The sequence below is a fragment of the Myiozetetes cayanensis genome, unplaced genomic scaffold (genome assembly GCF_022539395.1).
Source record: "Myiozetetes cayanensis isolate MyiCay16 unplaced genomic scaffold, myiCay2020 scf12, whole genome shotgun sequence".
In the NCBI taxonomy this organism is placed as follows: domain Eukaryota; kingdom Metazoa; phylum Chordata; class Aves; order Passeriformes; family Tyrannidae; genus Myiozetetes; species Myiozetetes cayanensis.
The window spans coordinates 24,099,235-24,117,996 of NW_026086826.1; the positions used below are offsets into that span (position 1 = coordinate 24,099,235).

The window sequence follows — 18,762 nt, forward strand, 5'->3', positions numbered from 1 at the left end:
CACTGCTCCGCCAGACACAGGATTAAAACCAAGATGGCATCTTCATTCAAAGGTGAAGATGATTCTGACAACTTTCTGATAAATGTTCTCAGAGAAGAAATTTCCTGAAACTGTTTTTAGTCTCAAAAAAAAAGGTTTTCTGTGAAGATTCTGGGTACAATAATAACTGGCTCTATTTAAGTTATCCAAAGAGATAAGAATGGAAAAAGGTGGCCTAGGGAAAACAATGCTTAATAACATTTAGGATTATCTTCAGAACCAGATTTTTTATTTGTCTCTGCAGTCACCACCACTGTCAACTCTGGGACTGAAGGCTGTTTCCATCCTAAACAGACATAATGCTCCCAGATGTCTGTGATTTCCAGACAGGTATCTAAGCACTCAGAAACAGAAACAGAAGTGGAATCTTAGCAATGTAGAGGCTATTACTGACCCCTGATTTAAAACCAGGTTGCTTCTGGGTTCTGCTCAGATGTAGCCTGGTACTTTGGAATGGGAAACTGCACTTTATTTTGCTATTACTTTCCATATTTGTGCTCAATATTTTGAATCCACATTTTCAGGATACTTAGAGTTCTGAATCACTACTTCTTGTCTGTGGGACCAGAATGCGCTGTCTTGTTTCTACCAGGCATTTTCTAGAAATATGAAAACAGCCTATGGTTGCAGAAGTGACTAATGTGCAAACCTGCAAAGGAGACTTTTATACAATTATAACTTTACAAACACTGTACATATTGCATTTTCTCACAGTTCTGCTGCACTGGGGAAAGGTAAAGGTATTTATATTTAGAGTAATTCACTCTCATCTACAGAAAAGGCAGAACTAGCAAACAAGAATAATTTGTACATTTAGCTCTAGCTGACAAGGCTTTTAAATAATAAACAATGTCATAGTGAGTTAGAAGAATCATTTACCTTGTGCAGAAGTTTGCACTGCTCTTGGTGCTGAGCATGCAAACTCCGCCACTGGAACCTCAGCCTCCCATTTAACCACTGAAGGTATCGAACATCCACTCTGTCTTCCAGCCCACATTCAGGTGTTGTTTCAGTTATACCCTTCTGGATGTCAGGGAAATCATCTTCACACTAAAAGGAGAAAAGAACACAGAAACGTTTTAAATTAGTTTGAACATTTTCAAGTCATTTGGTAGAGAAAAACAATACAGGATATGAAGGCTAAAGAGGGAAAAAAACCCTACAATGAAGTCAATTTCAGCAGCACAGAGAAATTGTCACCTTTTAGAATACAGGATTGGGAACAGCCTAAACAAGTAGAGAATTGTGCAATAAATATCAGCTTCTCAGCTGTGACTTGGTGAGCTGCCTCCTCTCCCATCTTTCATTTTCCATACCCAGGAAGACACAGTGTTCCTGAGACAGCAAGCATGTTCTTTACCCAGATGGGAAAAATCACATTTTGACTAGATTCTAATATGTCAAAGAACAGATTTAGCTCCTCCAGTGTCTTCTTGAGACCCTATTTTGTAAATCAGTGACTTATATAAGGACAAAATCGTGGGCCTGTGCTTACCCAGCTATTTTCTTTTCTCCATCCAGCACTTCCCATCTGGTAGGATACAGGAAAAGAAAAAACCATGCAACTGGTAATGGCCGCAGAGGCACTCCCAGCTACAGTTTTATCACCTGTCTTGCTTGCCTTGCCTTGCTCTAGAGTAATTTGGAAAGAAGTTTAACGAGACAGTTTAACGAGACAGAAGTGTTTGCTGAGGAGGGCGAGTTATGAGGAAGACCAAGCTCCTCCCTCTAAGCAACTGTAAATCCGAAATTGAGAGGCTCCAGTCGAGGATATGTGGGAAAGAAAAAATAACCGCCCTTTATTAAAGAACGCATGTGTACAGGTAACACAACAAAAGAAAAACAATCAACAACCCTGCACCCAAACTCCCACCAGAAACAGTTCAGTACTTTTCGCCTTTCGGCGCAATTCTAACCATGGCCAGGAAGGTGCAGTCGCCACGTGGGGCCCCAGTGCACGAGAGGAGCCGACTGAGGACCCCCCACACCAAGAGGAAAGGAGAAGGGGCAAGGGTGATCTTCCTGTGGACTCACACTGTCAAGGCTGGGCTGGAAACTCTCCTCCTCATCAATGGACACAAGCTTCCTCCAGCACGGAAAGAGGAGGAGGAGGAGGAGGAGGAGGAGGAGGAGGGAAGAAGAGCAGCTTCTCCCCCTCAGAAAAAATTCTTCCCCAGATCAGCACTTGCTTCTCTGATGAAATCCCAGGTAGTCTGGGCAGTCGGCAGAACAGAGCATGAGGGAATGGAGGTGAGTCAGGGCCAAAAGCAGCCGCGTGACCTCGCTTAGAGCAGAAAAAAAACACCACCCTGAAGCTTTCCTCTTCCCCACTCCCAGACCCCAAGTTCTGCCCCAAAACCCAGTCCCTCCCCTCAAAGGGAAAGAAAAAAACTGCCTGTTCATTGTTGTGATGTTCCTCATTGGTTCGATTTTAGGGCACATGGGCATCTACGTGGCAGACTCTCGCAATCAGCTTCTCTACCCAGGTGGCAATGTCTTGCCACATATCGGCAGCCCAGATGGCTTTCCCTCTGCATTTCCAGTTGGCCTTCTTCCATCTGTCCAACCACCCCCACAGAGCATTGGCCACCATCCAAGAGTCAGTGCAGAGGTAAAGCCTTGGCCACTTCTCATTCAGCAATGTCCAGGGCCAGCTGGACAGCTTCAAGCTCTGCGAATTGACTCGATCCACCTTCCCCTTCAGCAGCTTCTGCAACTTGTTGTGTGGGGTTCCATACAACTGCTTTCCATTTTCAGTTCATCCCTACAATGCAACAGGAACCATCAGTGAAAAGGGTGTGGCGTGTTTCTCCCTCTGGCAGTTGATTGCATGGTGGAGCTTCCTCAGCCTGTACCACCAGCTCCTCTTCCTCTTCATCTGCTACACCCAAGTGCTCACCTTCAGGCCAATTCATGATGATTTCTAAGATCCCAGGGCGATTCAGGTTTCTGACTCAGGTGCACTGTGTGACCAAAGCAATCCACTTGCTCCAGGTAGCGTCAGCCATGATGCATAGAAGGCACCTTTCCCTTGAACATCCAGCTCAACACCAGTAGTTGGGGTGCCAGGTGGAGTTGTGATTCTGTACCAATCACCTCTGAGGGAGCTTGTACTCCCTCATAAGCTGCTAGGATCTCCTTCTCTGTTGGAGTGTAGTTGGCCTCAGATCTTCTGTAGCTTCAGCTCCAGAATCCAAGTGGGCGGCCTCGGTTCTCACAGGCATATTTTGCCAGAGGCTCCAGGAAGGACCATTATCCCCGGCTGCAGAATATTCTTCACATCTGGTCCTGTCCTGACTGGCCTAAGGGCTACAGCGTGGGCAATCTCCTGCTTCATCTCTTCAAATGCTTGCTGCTGTTCAGGGCCCCAGTGGAAGTCACTCTTCTTATGAGTTACCAAGTAGAGAGGGCTTACTATGTGACTGTACTCAGGAATGTGCACTCTCCAGAAACCTATGGCATCCACAAAAGCTTGAGTTTCCTTCTTGCTGGTCAGTGGGGCCACTGCTGTGATCTTATCAATGACTTCTGTCGGGATCTGATGATGTCCATCTTGCCACTTCACCCCCAGGAACTGGATCTCTCGGGCAGGTCCCCTGACCTTACTTTTCTTTATGGTGAAGTCGACAGCTCTCAGAAGAATCTGGATAATTTCCTTTCCTTTCTCAGAAACCTCCTCTGCTGTGCCCTCCCTTATGATAATGTTAATATACTGTAGATGCTCTGGAGCCTCACCCTTCTCTAGTGCAGCCTGGATCAGTCCGTGGCAGATGGTGGGACTGTGTTTCCACCGCTGGGGCAGTCGGTTCCAGGTGTACTGCACGCCCCTCCAGGTGAAGGCAAATTGTGGCCTGCACTCTGCTGCCAAGGGGATGGAGGAGAACACATTTGCCATGTCAGTAGTGGCATATCACCTCGCTGCCTTGGACTCCAGTTCGTACTGGAGCTCCAACATGTCTGGAACAGCGGCACTCAAAGGTGGTGTGACTTCATTCAGGCCACTATAGTCCACAGTCAATCTCCATTCTCCATCAGGAAGAGAAACTATAACAAAGGGAGAAGCAAAGACTTTCCATCTGTTCATCTCGTCCTGCCTTCCTTCTGCTGCAGATAAAAAAACCCAACAACAACCAACAAAAAAACAACAACGAACACCTTCATCTTCTGGATGAAATTTTGTCTTGGCCAACGGCATAAAGCTACACATTTCTAGCATATCTCTTTCCCAGGGAGCATGGGGGGGGAATTCCACCTCCCCAGCCTCCTGCACAAAGAGATCATTCACATGCACAAACAGATCTCTCCATTTTCAGCTGACTCCTGCGGATTGCAAATTAAAAGGGGAAGAAGACATGGGTAGTTTTACTTCTGATGCTAGCAACACCATTCAAAGTAAGGCTGCCAATTTCATACAGTCTATAGAAATCACATACAATAAACACAGTCCATAATTCCAAATTTTTTTACAACAACATATCATAAGAAGTAGAAGTAGCACAGAACTGCAAAGACCTGGTTATTCAGAATGGGGGTGTGCCAGGTAAGGAACCGCCTCCCAGTTCTTGGACCCTCAACACATTTCTTTCAAGTGGAAATTTAAAAAGCCTACTTGAAATATGACTGTTTTCAAGAAAACACTTAAGCACATATTTGGACCCATAGACCTTGATGGGATTTAAACATATGTGCTTTCCTGCTTCACAGATTTCCACATTCAATAACATCTTAAAAAGATCCAGTTGGCAGGCAAAGCTGGAATGTAATTTAGGATCTAAACTGGAACTAACAATGGAAACTGTAAAATTAAGAGAGTTTAATCTTGCTTTAAATGCAGATTTCAACAGAAGTGTGTCTTTCAACAGAAGTGTGTCTATAACCATGATCAAATAACCCCCTAACACTTCTTTTAACCTAAGTATCACCAGCTGGCAGAGCCTCTAATACAATGAGTGCTCCTATTATTTATAAGCACAAAAATGCTGTTCTGGTCACATAACAAAATGTATCAATGTTACAGGTTTTTCCCCTTTGCTCTGTAGCTCAGATAAACACATGCTATAAATCACAGAGGTGCACAGTCGGTAAAGGGCTTTCTTTTCCTTTTAAAGGCACAGATTCATCTTTAACAACAACAACAACAAAAAGACTATCTCCTTTGTGCCAACTGCAATATCCTTCTTCTTCCTGTGCTCCTTCAGCTTCTGAACCAAGGCACTGTGTCCTTGGGCACTGCAGTCCTAGACTCCATGGTTCAGACTGCCTTGCCCCAACCAGGAGACTATGAAACCACAGAGATCTGATTACCAAGTTGCCCATAAACATCATAAGCCAAGCAATTGGATATTAACCACTACAGCAGAGAAAGCCCATGTCCAAAGAACATTAAAAAAACCTCACATAAGCAGCCAGCAAGCCGCAAGGCCAAAGACAGACTTGGGAATCCCAGATTAAAATCTGCATTTTCCGTAATTTACAGTCCTGCTCCAACTTCCCTGTTAGAGGTTTCAGACAGCCCAAATACTGCTCTCCTGGGGATTGATCTCAGAAAGGAATGGCATTAGACTCGATTGCTTTGGCAGTACAGTGACAAACACCATGCAGAGCTAATTTTATTGTAGCAACCTGCCTTATTAATATTAAAATAAGGAAGCCAGTCAATGCATTTTTAACAGGATCTCTCCATTATTTATTCCACAAACTGCAAAAAAAAATAATTTTGCTATGAAATACTTAGCCTGGCATAAAGTAAACAAGGTAAAAAAAAAGGTCTTACATATTATACTATGACCTCAATTTCTAGTCCCATCTTTACAAACTAAGTCTATTTACTGCTCTCCCGGTGGGAGAAAAATCACTGAAATACCAGCCTAAGCTAGAGCCTTTGCTTCAAATATCACTGTGAATTTATCTAATCTATGCAGCAATACAGGTACACACCTACATTCACTTCTGAGATACAGAAGTGCATCTTTTCTAAGTCCAGTTAATAAAGAGAGAAGCCAAGGCAACTACCCAGACACCTCGATGGCTTTCCCACACTTGGAACACTCCACACCAGCTCTGGAAGAGATCATTTTATAGCCACTTACCAGAGAATTGTTTTGCTTGCAATTTTTTTGCTGCAATTAATGTTTCCCTTTGATTTCATTTCAGAGAAGGCATCCAGCTACAGAATGGTGCACAGGCTTGCAATACAAAATCCATACCAACACATACCCATACCCTCATCACGATGTCAAGTCTATTCCCATCACACTGAGTGCTGTCTGAGCTACTCTTGTCAAACTGGACAATGTGGACCTGCCAAAGCAGCTGTGACTAGTGAAACTTAAGCAGAAGCCAGAATGAACCCCCTCGATTCCACTGTAACTCAGCCCAAACGAGCTTTCTATCCTAAAAGCTCAAAGTACTGCTGTTAAATTTCAATATCCATTTCTTGGTATGGCTCAGAAAACCAAGCACAAGCCTGACAGAAGTGACAAGCATATATTTACACGAATTCTCTTCAAGCCAATTCCTGAACTATCACCCTGCCCACACTTCAGTAGAACAGGTTCTTGGGTGGTAAAAGATCCAGGAAAATAAACAGTCAAGTCCCATAACAAATATACATTCCAGGACACCACCCATCACCATCCCAACTAATATAGCTCACAAACTACAAAACCCATCCCAAGCTCATAAACACATCTCTGGCTTTGTCAGAGCTAAACATGGTTTATGTCCTAAAATCACGTATTTAAAATTTTTTGCAAGGCAGACTAGAAATCAGTCTCCAACACCACGAGTGTTCCCCTAAGCATTCCTCCCCAGGCTATTTCAACTCAAATTGTTATGAAAAAAGGTGCCAGATAATACTCAAAATGTGTCAGACTTGTGCTTATACAATGCAGCAAGTGCAAAAAAAAGGCCAACATTTCTGAAGACCTCATAGCAGAATTATTCTGAGCAGACAAGTCAGATTCACAAAACACACTGAACTGAAAAAAGCCATCAGATACAAAAGTACTTAGAGGAAAAGAATAAGGAGTGGGAAAAATGGAGGGTGTGAAAACAGACAGGGTGATATATCAATTCTCATCTACATTCCATACATCTGAGCAAATAATTTGCATGCAACGTGCTTAGAGTGAAATTAAAAATTAAGAAGTTCCAACTTTTATAGCAGAAATGAAGCCTTTCTTTCTGGTTTGAAATATGAAGCAATCCCATGTTATCATAAATCAGAATGCAGGTCAGATTTAATTTATGTCAGATGGAGATAAAATAAACAAGTCCTTCATCATATAAATAGTTTACAAAAGAACAACGCAAGCATCAATGTTTTTGTAGACATGTGAGAAGGGGGCATTTTTTGCACTGCTTACTCCATTTGAGGATTTTAGTGACCTGGTATGGAGTTGCTCTGTTCATACACTTTGAATTAAACAAACTCCAAATGCAGTTTTAATGTAAAATTCCTTGCAGAGTCAGTGGCGATCTTATAATATGTCACAAGCAATGCTGCAGAGTAACTTCATCACCCTTTTACACTTTCTGTACTGTTCCTACTGATACAGGAATCTTTTACAAATTCTTACCTTAATAAATGTACTATGCTCTGTACACACAATGGAAAAGAAAAGGCCTGTGCTGCCTGCACTGCTGTAAAACAAGGCTATGGCAGGGCTGCTTCCCCCAGAGATGCTCTTTTCTAACCACGAGCTGCCACCTGTCGGTATAGGACAGGCCCCAGCTGCCTCCAGCTCATCCCTGGAGAGTTGTGGCTTTTCCCTGGACATCTTCGAAATCCCTCCAAGGATCAGCTCTCCGCTTCCACATTTGAACAGCCCACAACCAACCTGCTGCTTACTTTACCCGTGGAGAAACAAGCCTACAGAAACACAGAAAAGACATTCAACCCATGGAGATCTGCACCAGGTCCTGTGCTAACGAAGTACCCGACGTTAATCCTTGAGCAGAGCAAAACAAAGCAACTGCCAGCTGAAACCTCCAACGCACATTCCCAGCCCACTCCTCACCTGCACCAGAGTTGCTCTGGGTCTAGACAGAAAATATTCACTCAGTTACCACTCAAACCTTAACTACACTGAGCACACAGCCTGGTATCACAAAGGTGGAAAGCAGCATATTTAGATCCTCACTGCAGGGCTCGGGAAAGGCAAAGCAACCACATAAATCAGGCCAATAAAGCCCTTCTGCAGCTTTTACTGAGCGCTCGTTCCGAACCGCTCATAATTCAGACAATGGTTTTGATGTGACATAACATATGTTAAGTTCTGTAATTACACATCTTTAAACGGAGCATAATTTTTTTTTTAAAAATTAAACACCATAGCCAGAAATAACAGTATCAGACATGCTTTCCTAATTAATACAGTCATATATCTATCTGCAGGAGGGGAAAATGTGAAAAGGAGCAATCTGAACAGATGAATGCAAAAGGGACAGCACTATTTTCATTAATAGCACCATAAACAACACTAATTGGATTTCCTCCTAGACAAGGTAGGATCCAGATTAAATTTGTGCAGGGGATGATAGATGGTGTACAAATCCACTCCCACATGATGCACATACCAATTAAATCTCCAGATATTTGCACAGATGAGTAAGTTTTCCACAAACATAAGTGCTCTAGAAGTTATGCTTATAGTGCACTCAGCAATTAGCAAAAAAAGTGAAATCCTGTGTTTCCACAAGGTCTTTTAGCTTTTAAATTTCCTGGTCTTTTGTAAAAATTACTACTCACAGCAGCACTCCCAAGAGCTTACTCTTGGCAAAGAGTGAAAAAGAGAAGGTGCTGAGGGAAGACAGAAAATGTGAACACAGCTCTTACCAATGCCTGCCTTGTTCAAACAAGACTGTCTGGCAGTAGCCACAGGCCCCAGGCATCAGAGCAAGTCAGTCCTTTATCCCATCCCTCCTCACTCATTTGGGAGGTTATTTAAGAGCTCTGCAATACAGCAAAAGCACTGTGCCTTCAAAAGAGCATGGCAGTACTGCCTAATCTTTGGAGCTGCAAGGTTTTAAAAGAACATGAAAATCCCAATGCTCACTGCATTAAGTACTCAGACAAAACATGGAAACTAAATATACTAAGACAAACACATGACAGGGTAGGCCTCAACTTGGAGAGCACTAAAGGGCTCAAAAAACGCAACGCAGATAACAGCTTGCGTTGCATTTCCTCTGCCTAGGGCTGCAGCCCTGCTTGCCCATGCCCATTTGCTCCACTATGGGAAGCTGCAGGGCAGGGGTGGCCCATGGAGAGAGGAAGATGCAGCATTGTACATCAGCAGCACACCTGGAGCCAGAGGCCAACAGGAGAAAACATCACCTGCCCTCCAGGAGAGAAGAGGCAAGGTCTGCCATGGGTAGGAGCCCTGCCATGCTCCTCTTTGCACACTCCTTCTGTTCTCCTGAGGAAAAGTTGCTTTATTTCAAAGGATCCTCCAGTGTGAGCTAAACCCAGATCAGCAGAGGATGTTTGCATTTCAATTAAAAGGCTGCAATGATAATCAGAAGGTACCAAAGGTACTGGCTGCTCCCTGTCACTGGAGGGCAGGAGAGGAACTGAAACGTCTTACAATGCCTCTGCTTCCCCAACTGCCAAGGAAGGAGCTCCCTACACTGGATTTCAGCAGAGTATCACTATGACCACACTAAATCCTCTATGAGCACACCAGTCTTCATCTCCTCCCACAGCTCAAGTGACTCCAGTGCCTGTTGGTGAATCCCATCCAGAACACATCAGCTGTAATGTCACGTTCAAGACATTTTGCATTTATTTGAAATTCAGACATGCTCAAAGAGGCAGCAGAGTCAATAAATTATAAGCTTTTCTGATCATTTCAGACGCATCTGCTAGAGCGTTTTACTTTGACATTCTGTCTGAGGGGGGAAAAAAAAATCCACCTCTTAATTGTGTATTCACTGTGCCAAGTAAAATATTGGTAACTACACCTTTTCCAGCACAGCACAGGAAATTGTTTTTCATTGGCAAGAAGGTTCCATGATTAGTTCAAAGTGTGAAATTAAAGGGGAAAAAAGAAAGATAAGAAGGAATAAATAGCATGTTCATATGCACCTACAGAATGACAGGGAGAAATTTCAACTATCACTTGTAACTTGTGCTTTAACACAAAAAAAAAAAAAAAAAAGCATATTTCAAGAGTCCAAATTGAAATGTGTTCCAGTTCTTGTATGGCAAAAATATATTCCTAATTTAATCACCTCTTCCACAAAATATTTTAAGCCTACAGGCAATGTCAGTAACTAAAGACAAAAATCAACACTTCAGAGTTTGTTACCTATACAGTAAGTGACTTTAAAAAGTAAAAAAGGTAGAAAATCAAAGCTAAAGCATTTTCCTCCCTTAGTTTCTGGTAGCAGCCTCTACAGGATGGGTAGCAGGGCAAATCAGAGCACTAGAACAGGCCTGTCAGCCACACTGAGGTGAGGGAAAATCTGCAGGAGAAACTTTACAGGTCCTGAGCCCTTTGTTCAGGTTTATAGACGGCTTTTTTAAAAAAGTGTTCCTTAGAAGCTACTGAATCCAGCAACAACAATACCAAAAGGGCAAAAGCATAAATGGTGAGAGTTATTAGGAAGACAGAAGGACAAAAAGAACCGAAGCACAGGGAACAAGGGATGGAAATCAAAAAATGAAAGCTGACAGTCTAATATAGCCCGTAAAGATCTGGAAAGTAATTATGTTTCTGAGTCAGAATCAATAAGGTTAATAAAATTCCCTCCTCCATCCTCACTGGAGTAGGTGAAGAGGTGGAAAAAAACCAGAAAATTTAATTTTTTTCTGCAACTAGTGCCAATGGTTTCCTGGTTTCCTGCTGGGGGTAACATCAAGCTTGGCTGCTACGTTAACACTTTCCTGTAATAACTTGGATTATGGAACAGCAGTGACTGTCAAGATTTCTGTAAACAGGACCAGCACAGGCAGTGTTCCTCCTTGGAAACAGAAAGAATACATGCTCATGGAGTACTGCTATTATCTGCACAAACCCATCACAGATTTGGAGAAAGCGGGGATGATATTACTAAAATCTAAAAAGTGAGGCAAAAAGGAATTTAGTCAAATACCAAACGTGCTAAAAAGGCAAGTTTATATAAATTATCTGCTTTTCAAAGAGAGAGAATGAGAACTCCCCAGGTGTGCCTTACAAGTTCAGTGAAGGAGAGTGTTTCACATCCAGGTTTTCATGTGTCTTGTATACTAGGATTTTATATGTGTGAACACGAATCAATGAATGGCACTTGACAATAATCTGCCTGTACGTGATCACCAAAGCAAAACAAGACATTAAAACTGACACCAGAACAGTGCATATCTGAGATGAAAATCCACAAGGGGTGTAAAAAGCCTTTGAAAACCATGTCCATCACTTAATTGCCCAGTGCTTTAAGGAAATAACAAGTGAGAATTCCCAAGTAGACACTTCAGTAAATCGACATGAACCTCCAGTTCAGATAGTACTTAAGTCTTTATAAGTCTAATAGAGTTAGTGATTACTTCTCTTAAAGAGTTGGCCAGTGCAAGGTTGGCACTTTCATTTACTGCCTCTGGGGTCCCCAGCCTGCTGACAGATCAGCACAGTAAATTCAGAGAAGGCACCTGCACTACAGCAGCCAGGAACCAGTGTTTGAGCTGCATCGATTCCTTCCTCCCTCTCTCATTCCTCCTGCACAGCAGCACGGGTTCCAGTTTGCTCTTTTAACTGTCTCCCCTGCAGTTTATGAAACTTCACATTCTGGAAGAGAGCCACAGGGTGGAAGGCTAGAGAAGGCTTCTTCAGTCCTGCTCATTAGGGCATCCTGCTGCAGGCACCAGTATCCTGGCTCAGGAGAAACTGCAGCAGTGCCCTTCCAAAAAATACAAGCTGGAGGCCACGAGCCAAGGTGCCCTGAAGGACTTACCTTATCTAACTTCAAAAGCAGCCAACCCACATAATCATCCTAGGCTACTAACCATACCTGTCCTTACCAACAACTACCCCAAGATGATTTTTATTACATTAGCCACACAAAGCCCTACCTCTTACCACCTTCCACCATGCTTTCACCAACGCTGAGTTTATAATTTCAAGAATCACTTGGCTTTTGATTCTGAAGATGTAAGTGCGCTTAGAAGTAAGCTTGAGGAAGCCTTCCCCAGCTCAGGATCCAAAGACTGTGAGTTTTGCGCAGCTGCTGAGCTGCATGTCCATCACGTATCATGAACACCCTTGTCCCCCTCCAAATAACTGGCCTGAAACCCTTTAGAGCTGATGTAAGTGTTCAACTTGCAGGGAAAGAAAACAGTGTTGCTAAGGAACTGCAAAGAGGAAAAAAAAAAAAAAAGGCCAGAAAGTGGTAATCTGAAATGAAATGAATTAATTTCAATGGCCCTTGATATGTTGGGTAGTTGGCATATTATCAGCAATTTAGCAGGCAGCAGGCTTTGTTTCAAACTTAGGCTGAAAGAACACTCAGAACATGACTGCACCCTTAATTTAGGGATTAGCTGCATTCTCTCTTCCCATACAACAGACCCTGTTCGCTTTTGTGGATTTCAGACAAAATTTTAAAAGCAAACCACATGAATATCAGTTTGAATGACAGCTATGCCCACAGTTATTGAGACTCCATTTTTTTAGGTGAGGATAAGGGCTAAGGATTTTCTTCAAATTTATTCTGACTAGCAGACCAACAGATGTACTTTGCCAGCAAGTACTGGCTTTCATGCTTTGCTCATTTTGGCAGAGATCTTAGCAATGCACAGAACCAAATACTATTTCATGGGATTTTGTTTTGTAACATTTTAATTTCAGGAAAATATTTTCCATTTTTTACAATCATTAAAGAGACCCCATGCAGTGGAAGATTTTTCAGGCTGTTGTTCAGCTGAGAATTTCATTTCAGTTGTTTTTTTAAAGAGTATTTATTTTTCTTTCTCTCTTTTTTTTTTTTTAAATACAGATCTTTCTCCAGTGAAGCTTTTTTTCTCTTCTTTTACCATCTTCCTTCAATTTACTTAAATAGAAGACATTAGAACAGCAAAGACTACATCTCTGACATGTTTATCAACGCCCCTACAATTTTCTATACATCTTCCAGCACTTCAGCTGAAGCATCATAAATGCCTGGTATTTAACACTCCCAGAGTTAAAACTCCAGTACCTCAATTGTTCAAGTTGTACTTTAACTTACAGGATGCCAGGTAACAAAGTGAGAACCTCACCTTCTTGCTAACATTTTGGGGCTATATTGTTGAATGCTGTCTGACTGATGAGAGGTTTTGCCACAGGGTTATTTCACAAAATAACCATAACCATCAAATAACAATATGTAACAACAACAGAACTGTAACACTTCCATGCCACGTACAGCAGGCTTTCATGAGTGGTTTACAATAAGCCAAAATGAGGTGTGTGACCCACCTATCTCCTCACCCACCATTACCTCCTTACATCCTTGACAATGCATTTCTAGATCTTCACGTGGCTGGTTCTTGAATTTATTGGTTTTACAATGTCTAATTAATCAAATAAAAGGTAAGACCTCTCCCTTAAAATTCCATTTGTTTTAACTTCCTTGTGATGGATAATCACAAAACCCACCAGTTGCACTGTAGCTACATTCTATCATTTCTTTTCCACCTGAACATCTATTTTATTGGAGTATGAAAACTGCTGGATGGACACCACACATGAAATGTTTCCATGTATACAGTGAACTTTACATACACAAGCTAACTCCAACTTCCAGTCTATAAAATTTTTGTCTGGTCTATTAAAAAAAAAAAATATTCCAGACTCTCGAACCTCTCCAAACATTGTTTCAGAGAGTTACTGACTAAAAACACGAAATATGCATTCCATACTTTTTGAGAAATACAGGTACAGCCAGGTTAGAATTGCAGTGAAAGACACACCGATAAATTTCTTACTGTGGCCATAAGAGATGACATTGTATTACCATAGTTCTTCCATCCCTTTTTGGGAAATGCAAAACTTCAGACCTTCAGAGAAAATAACATGGGTGCTGTCCAATTTCCTGAATTCACATCACACCTCGCTTGTCACTCTTTTGTAATAGAAATTAAGGACACAAAAAAAATGGGCTGCTATAACACACACACAAAAGAAAAAAAAAAAAGAAGAAAATGAGAAGTTCAAAGTAAAAACTCCAGAATTATGTTTTTTTCTAAAGTCTCTTCATATGAGCAGAGGGCAACACCACTCACAGCCTGGCCTCTTCTGCTCCTTCTTCTGTGCAGCCAACAATTGCAGTGTAGCAAGAGTGGTCCCTTTCCTCAAAACACTGTCCATAATGTTGTTACAAAGGTGATCCTTCCCTCTGAACTGTCCTCCACTTGTACAAGGGTTTTCCTTCTGAAGACGCTGTATTTATGTCACAGCTTTCCAAACTTTTGCTTTCCTGCTTTGCTGTCCTCTAAAAAGATTCTAGAAAACCAGGTAGCCTATAGTTTAGGGAAAAATACATGTGTTCATGAAGGACCATAAGGCCTTAGACATCACAAGATTATCAGCAGGTAGGGTTTCTGACCTCCTCACACTGTGTTCCAGAGCAATTAACATGTGTGCGTGGTCTTAAATGCAAGGACTAGATTTTAAAAGCAGTATTACCAAACACTATCAGGCTATGGTTTTATGAAGGTTTTTGCCTTTTTTAATCAAGTATATATATATATTGCAGCTAAAGCAGACACACAGTTATCTTTAGTTTACTTCTGAGCAGACTTTCTGTGTACTAACATCTTTTTACTGATGAAAATAACAACATACCCTGCTATGTTCTCAAAGAGGTTACAAGGTCATAAATTACCCCAAGAGCAGCAGCTGCCATTTGAGACTGATGGTTCTTTTTAAAGTATTATGTGCCTTACCCTTACTTGCTCTACCCTATGGCAACATACCCAGCATTCACTGATAACCTGTTTGCCTGCACTGCAGAAACACTCATGGTGCAGGCTGGAACCTCAGAACTCAGAGACTGAAGACATTTGCACTTCTCCACAGTGGTCTCACCTATACTGGAAATAGAAATCAGGGAATTCAGGCAGGGATAGGAGTTTGAGAAAGAGAAGAAACGCAGATGACCTGCACACAGAAAGCTTAGAGAAGGGAAAGAACACATTTTCCAGATGCTGGCCCCTGTAAGTTTAAGTCATTTATTTGCCAAGGTAGCAAGATACCAGCCATTACACACCAGTGATAACAGCTGCTGTCACACAACATTACTTATGGGCAGGATAAGGAAGGACACAAACGTGCTCACCGTGCACACAGAGGTTTCATCCCCAGTCGTCACTCTGTTCCGAGCCAAAAGCCGCTCCAAGAGGCCAAGTCTGTGCAGCATCCAGGAAAACGCCAGCAGGAGCTCCCGACTGCCCGCTGAGCCATCGGCAGGGAGCTGATAGAGCTCTGGCCTGTCATAGCCATGGTACCACAACGCTGACTTCACAAACCTGATCTGGTTATCTGAAAGGAAGAAAACAACTGAGAATAACACACCGTGCTACTCACTGCATTTACCCATTCAGCTCCAGAAACTGCTGCCTCCTCTGAAAGCGAGATTTTTAATCAAGCCTCATATTACTGGAAGTCTGTGGGGACTACAGTCTTTATCAACAACTGGTAAAGGACAAGAGGTAAAGGGTGAAAGCTCTCTTTAGGCTGCCCCATTCTGATCTACAGGAACTACTGCTACGGGAATAGAACAAATTCAAAGTTGAGATCAAGGCCAGTAGTGGCCTCTTGGAGATTAACAAAGGCAAAAAAGGTGACTAGCCATCCCCAGTACAACAGGACTCCAATTCACCTATTCATTTTTTATGAGCTACCAAGCATGCTATGAATTAGTAAACACTTTGAATCACTTTGCTCCTGAAGGAAACTGGAATTTCAAGATAGCGGTTTCACAGCCTGGTGCAAATCTCTGAGCACCAGTGAGCAGACAGAGGTACAGTAGCACACCACACGTGCTATCCTTAAATTCTTAGGATTGCTCTGATCCATATTCGCTTCACACCAGCAAATGTCACCTGACAGTTACAAGACAGGCACTACAGAACTGTAAAATACTGAGCAAAAAAGAGAGAAAGTTACTATTAGAAAAGGTTCTGCTCAGTAAGCCCCAGTTCTGTGCTAATGCAAGGCTAGAATAAAGAAAATAATTAGGGGACACAATGACAACACACATACTAAGAACTAAGGCTAAGAACTAAGAGTTGTAAAAGGAAATCCTGCTCAAAACTTATCTGGAGTTTTCCAAAGGCAACAAGAAGTGATTAAGGAAGATTCAACCAACGCAGGACATTTAGATTTCCTAGTGGGATTCAACTAGCACAAAGAAACTAAGGCAACTGTGGTGGAGGGAGAGGAAAGGTCCCTAAATCAATGACAAGTGCCCAGCAGACAAGAACCAGAGGGCAGGAACAAATAGCAGTTTCACATACTCTGTGCTAAACAGCTGCTGTTCAAACAACTCAAAATGACACTCAGACAATGTGACAGTGACAGAAAACTTGGTGCTGATATGACAGTAGTAGTCAAGAATGTAGGCAGATCATGAAGAGCTGCAGAACCTAATGAGGCCAAGCTTTAAAATGACAGATAAAATTATTTTTAGAAAAAACTAAAAACTATGTGCACAAGGAAAGAAAAGTTCATAACTGTACTGACATAAGAATGGGCTTGGAGCTGATCACTGGACTCAGGAATGCAGTCTTAGGTGATAAGATTTTTAATGACAATATCACGATTGTTTCTTATATGCATCCAAAATCAATGTGAGAAACCTAGAAAGGACACTAAACAGAACACAATTAACAACATATCATCATTGCCTGTACTCACTGTGACCCTTATTTCTTCAGTCCCATAAAGGCTACAGAAGATTTAGAAAGAAACAAAAGAGAAAGGACAGGTAAAATCACAAGTACAGCTGCGTTGTAAGAACTGATGAAGTAGACCAAGATGTTGGTTGAGACTGGATATGACAAAACTCTTCAAAACAATGAGTGCTGTGGAATGGATGAAGGGGGGATAATTTGCTTGCATAACATGCAATACAAGAACTGCAAGCCACCAAAGTTAGCAAGCATGTGAGTCAAAGCAAGTTAAAGAGAAGCTCTTCACACATACACCAAAGCCCCGAAATTTCTGGCCATGGAACACTATGGACTCTTTAACAGTCACACAGGCTCAAGGAGGAATTGGATTTACAGAAAAGGAGTTCATGGAAGCTTATGAAACACAAATGTATCCTTTCTGGATTGGGAAGTCTAAGATATAAATGACTAGAAGCTGAAAAAATACCCCCACCCTGAAAGTATCCTTCTATATTTGCTCTCTCCTTTTCCCAGGGCATTTCACTTTTGACAGCTGTCACAGCTGGGTGGAGCTAGGGGAATCTACCGTTTGATGCAGTTTAGGCATTCTTAGAGAGCAAGGAAGAAAGCTGCTCCCCTTTTCCAGTGTAATGCTTCAGTACCTCCACAGCATTTCATATAAAATGTACACACACAAAGATAGCAGGAAGTACAAACCTTGCATAATCAAGGATTGTCACTGCTGTCCTTAATTAACACACCAATTCATCACATTACACTCATTTGCCTGGTCCTTGACACTTGTGTTAAAAGCTTCCCTTAGCATTAACACATATTGTTTGTGTTTGGCATCAACTGCTGAAGCTCAAAAACCACATAACGACCAACTTCAAAACACAAAACAAGAAAAAAAATCACGTTGCTCTCAAAAGGTGAGAGGAATTTCCTTAATTACAAGAGACTCCCACAGTGAAGAGAGGCTGATTTAACTTGACTTGCAGAATGCTAAAGGAGTCTTAACCCACCAGGAGTAATACACAGCCAACACACAGGGAGGATCTACAAGCAGACCTATGCCAGTAACCCTAAAGGAGCAGTGCATTGTTACAGCTCTGCTGAGACTGGTAAGGTATATTGTTTGACTGTTTGACCAACTTCAGGATTTAGGGAAGGTTATAAAAGTGCAGATCCCTAAGGAGAAGCCTCCTTCCAGAGTGCTCCTCATTCCCAATACACAGCTGAAAACACTGCCAGATTACTACACATATTCAGCAGCAGGAGCAGAAATATGGGATTGACCACGTGAAAGCTACAAATGAATTCCTGACTAAGAAATTAACCATGACTGAAGAAACAAAACAATATCAGGAGCATGATTAAGCAGGTGACACGACAGCACAGAGCTACTAATTTTTTGCAGGACTAATGTTTTGCATAGCAGAGCTCCTGCAGAGACAGATGGCAGTTTTAAACCTAGCTTGTTTCTGCATTACAGGCACAGAAAGGAAACCCAAACACCTAAACCACTCTGTTTGCTCTTTCTGCAGAACCTGTGAATGAAAAAAGCTTCTCTTCATAATGTTGGGGTGGCAGAAATGCCTATGCTTACTAAACATCTTGCTGTAGATAAGCACTCCAATCCCTCATGCACAAGAGGAGGACTGTGATAATAGAGATCTTACTTTGATCACTCTTGAACATTCTCACATGAGCAGGGTTTTCAGGTTGTCCTTTCCTTTTCTTTGTGCATCTGTCAAGAAAGGAGCTGCCCTAACAGGTAAAAGTAGAAATACTCCAAAAAGGAAGGAAGATCAATACATGCTTTCCTCCCTTTTCAAAGCAAACAAGCATCACATGCTGCCATCTGCAGT

General features: G+C 42.1%; 1 protein-coding gene across 1 annotated transcript in view; it reads right to left on the minus strand.

Annotated features, from left to right (window-relative positions):
• The window catches only part of TEDC1 (tubulin epsilon and delta complex 1), a 72,246-nt gene that overhangs the window by 48,978 nt on the left and 4,506 nt on the right, over positions 1-18,762 (minus strand). Inside the window, exons 3-4 of the mRNA XM_050307112.1 lie at positions 15,337-15,539; positions 919-1,089 (exon numbers count right to left, since the gene is read on the minus strand). Of these exons, the coding sequence (XP_050163069.1) occupies positions 919-1,089; positions 15,337-15,539 (374 nt within the window). The remainder of the gene's footprint in view (positions 1-918; positions 1,090-15,336; positions 15,540-18,762) is intronic.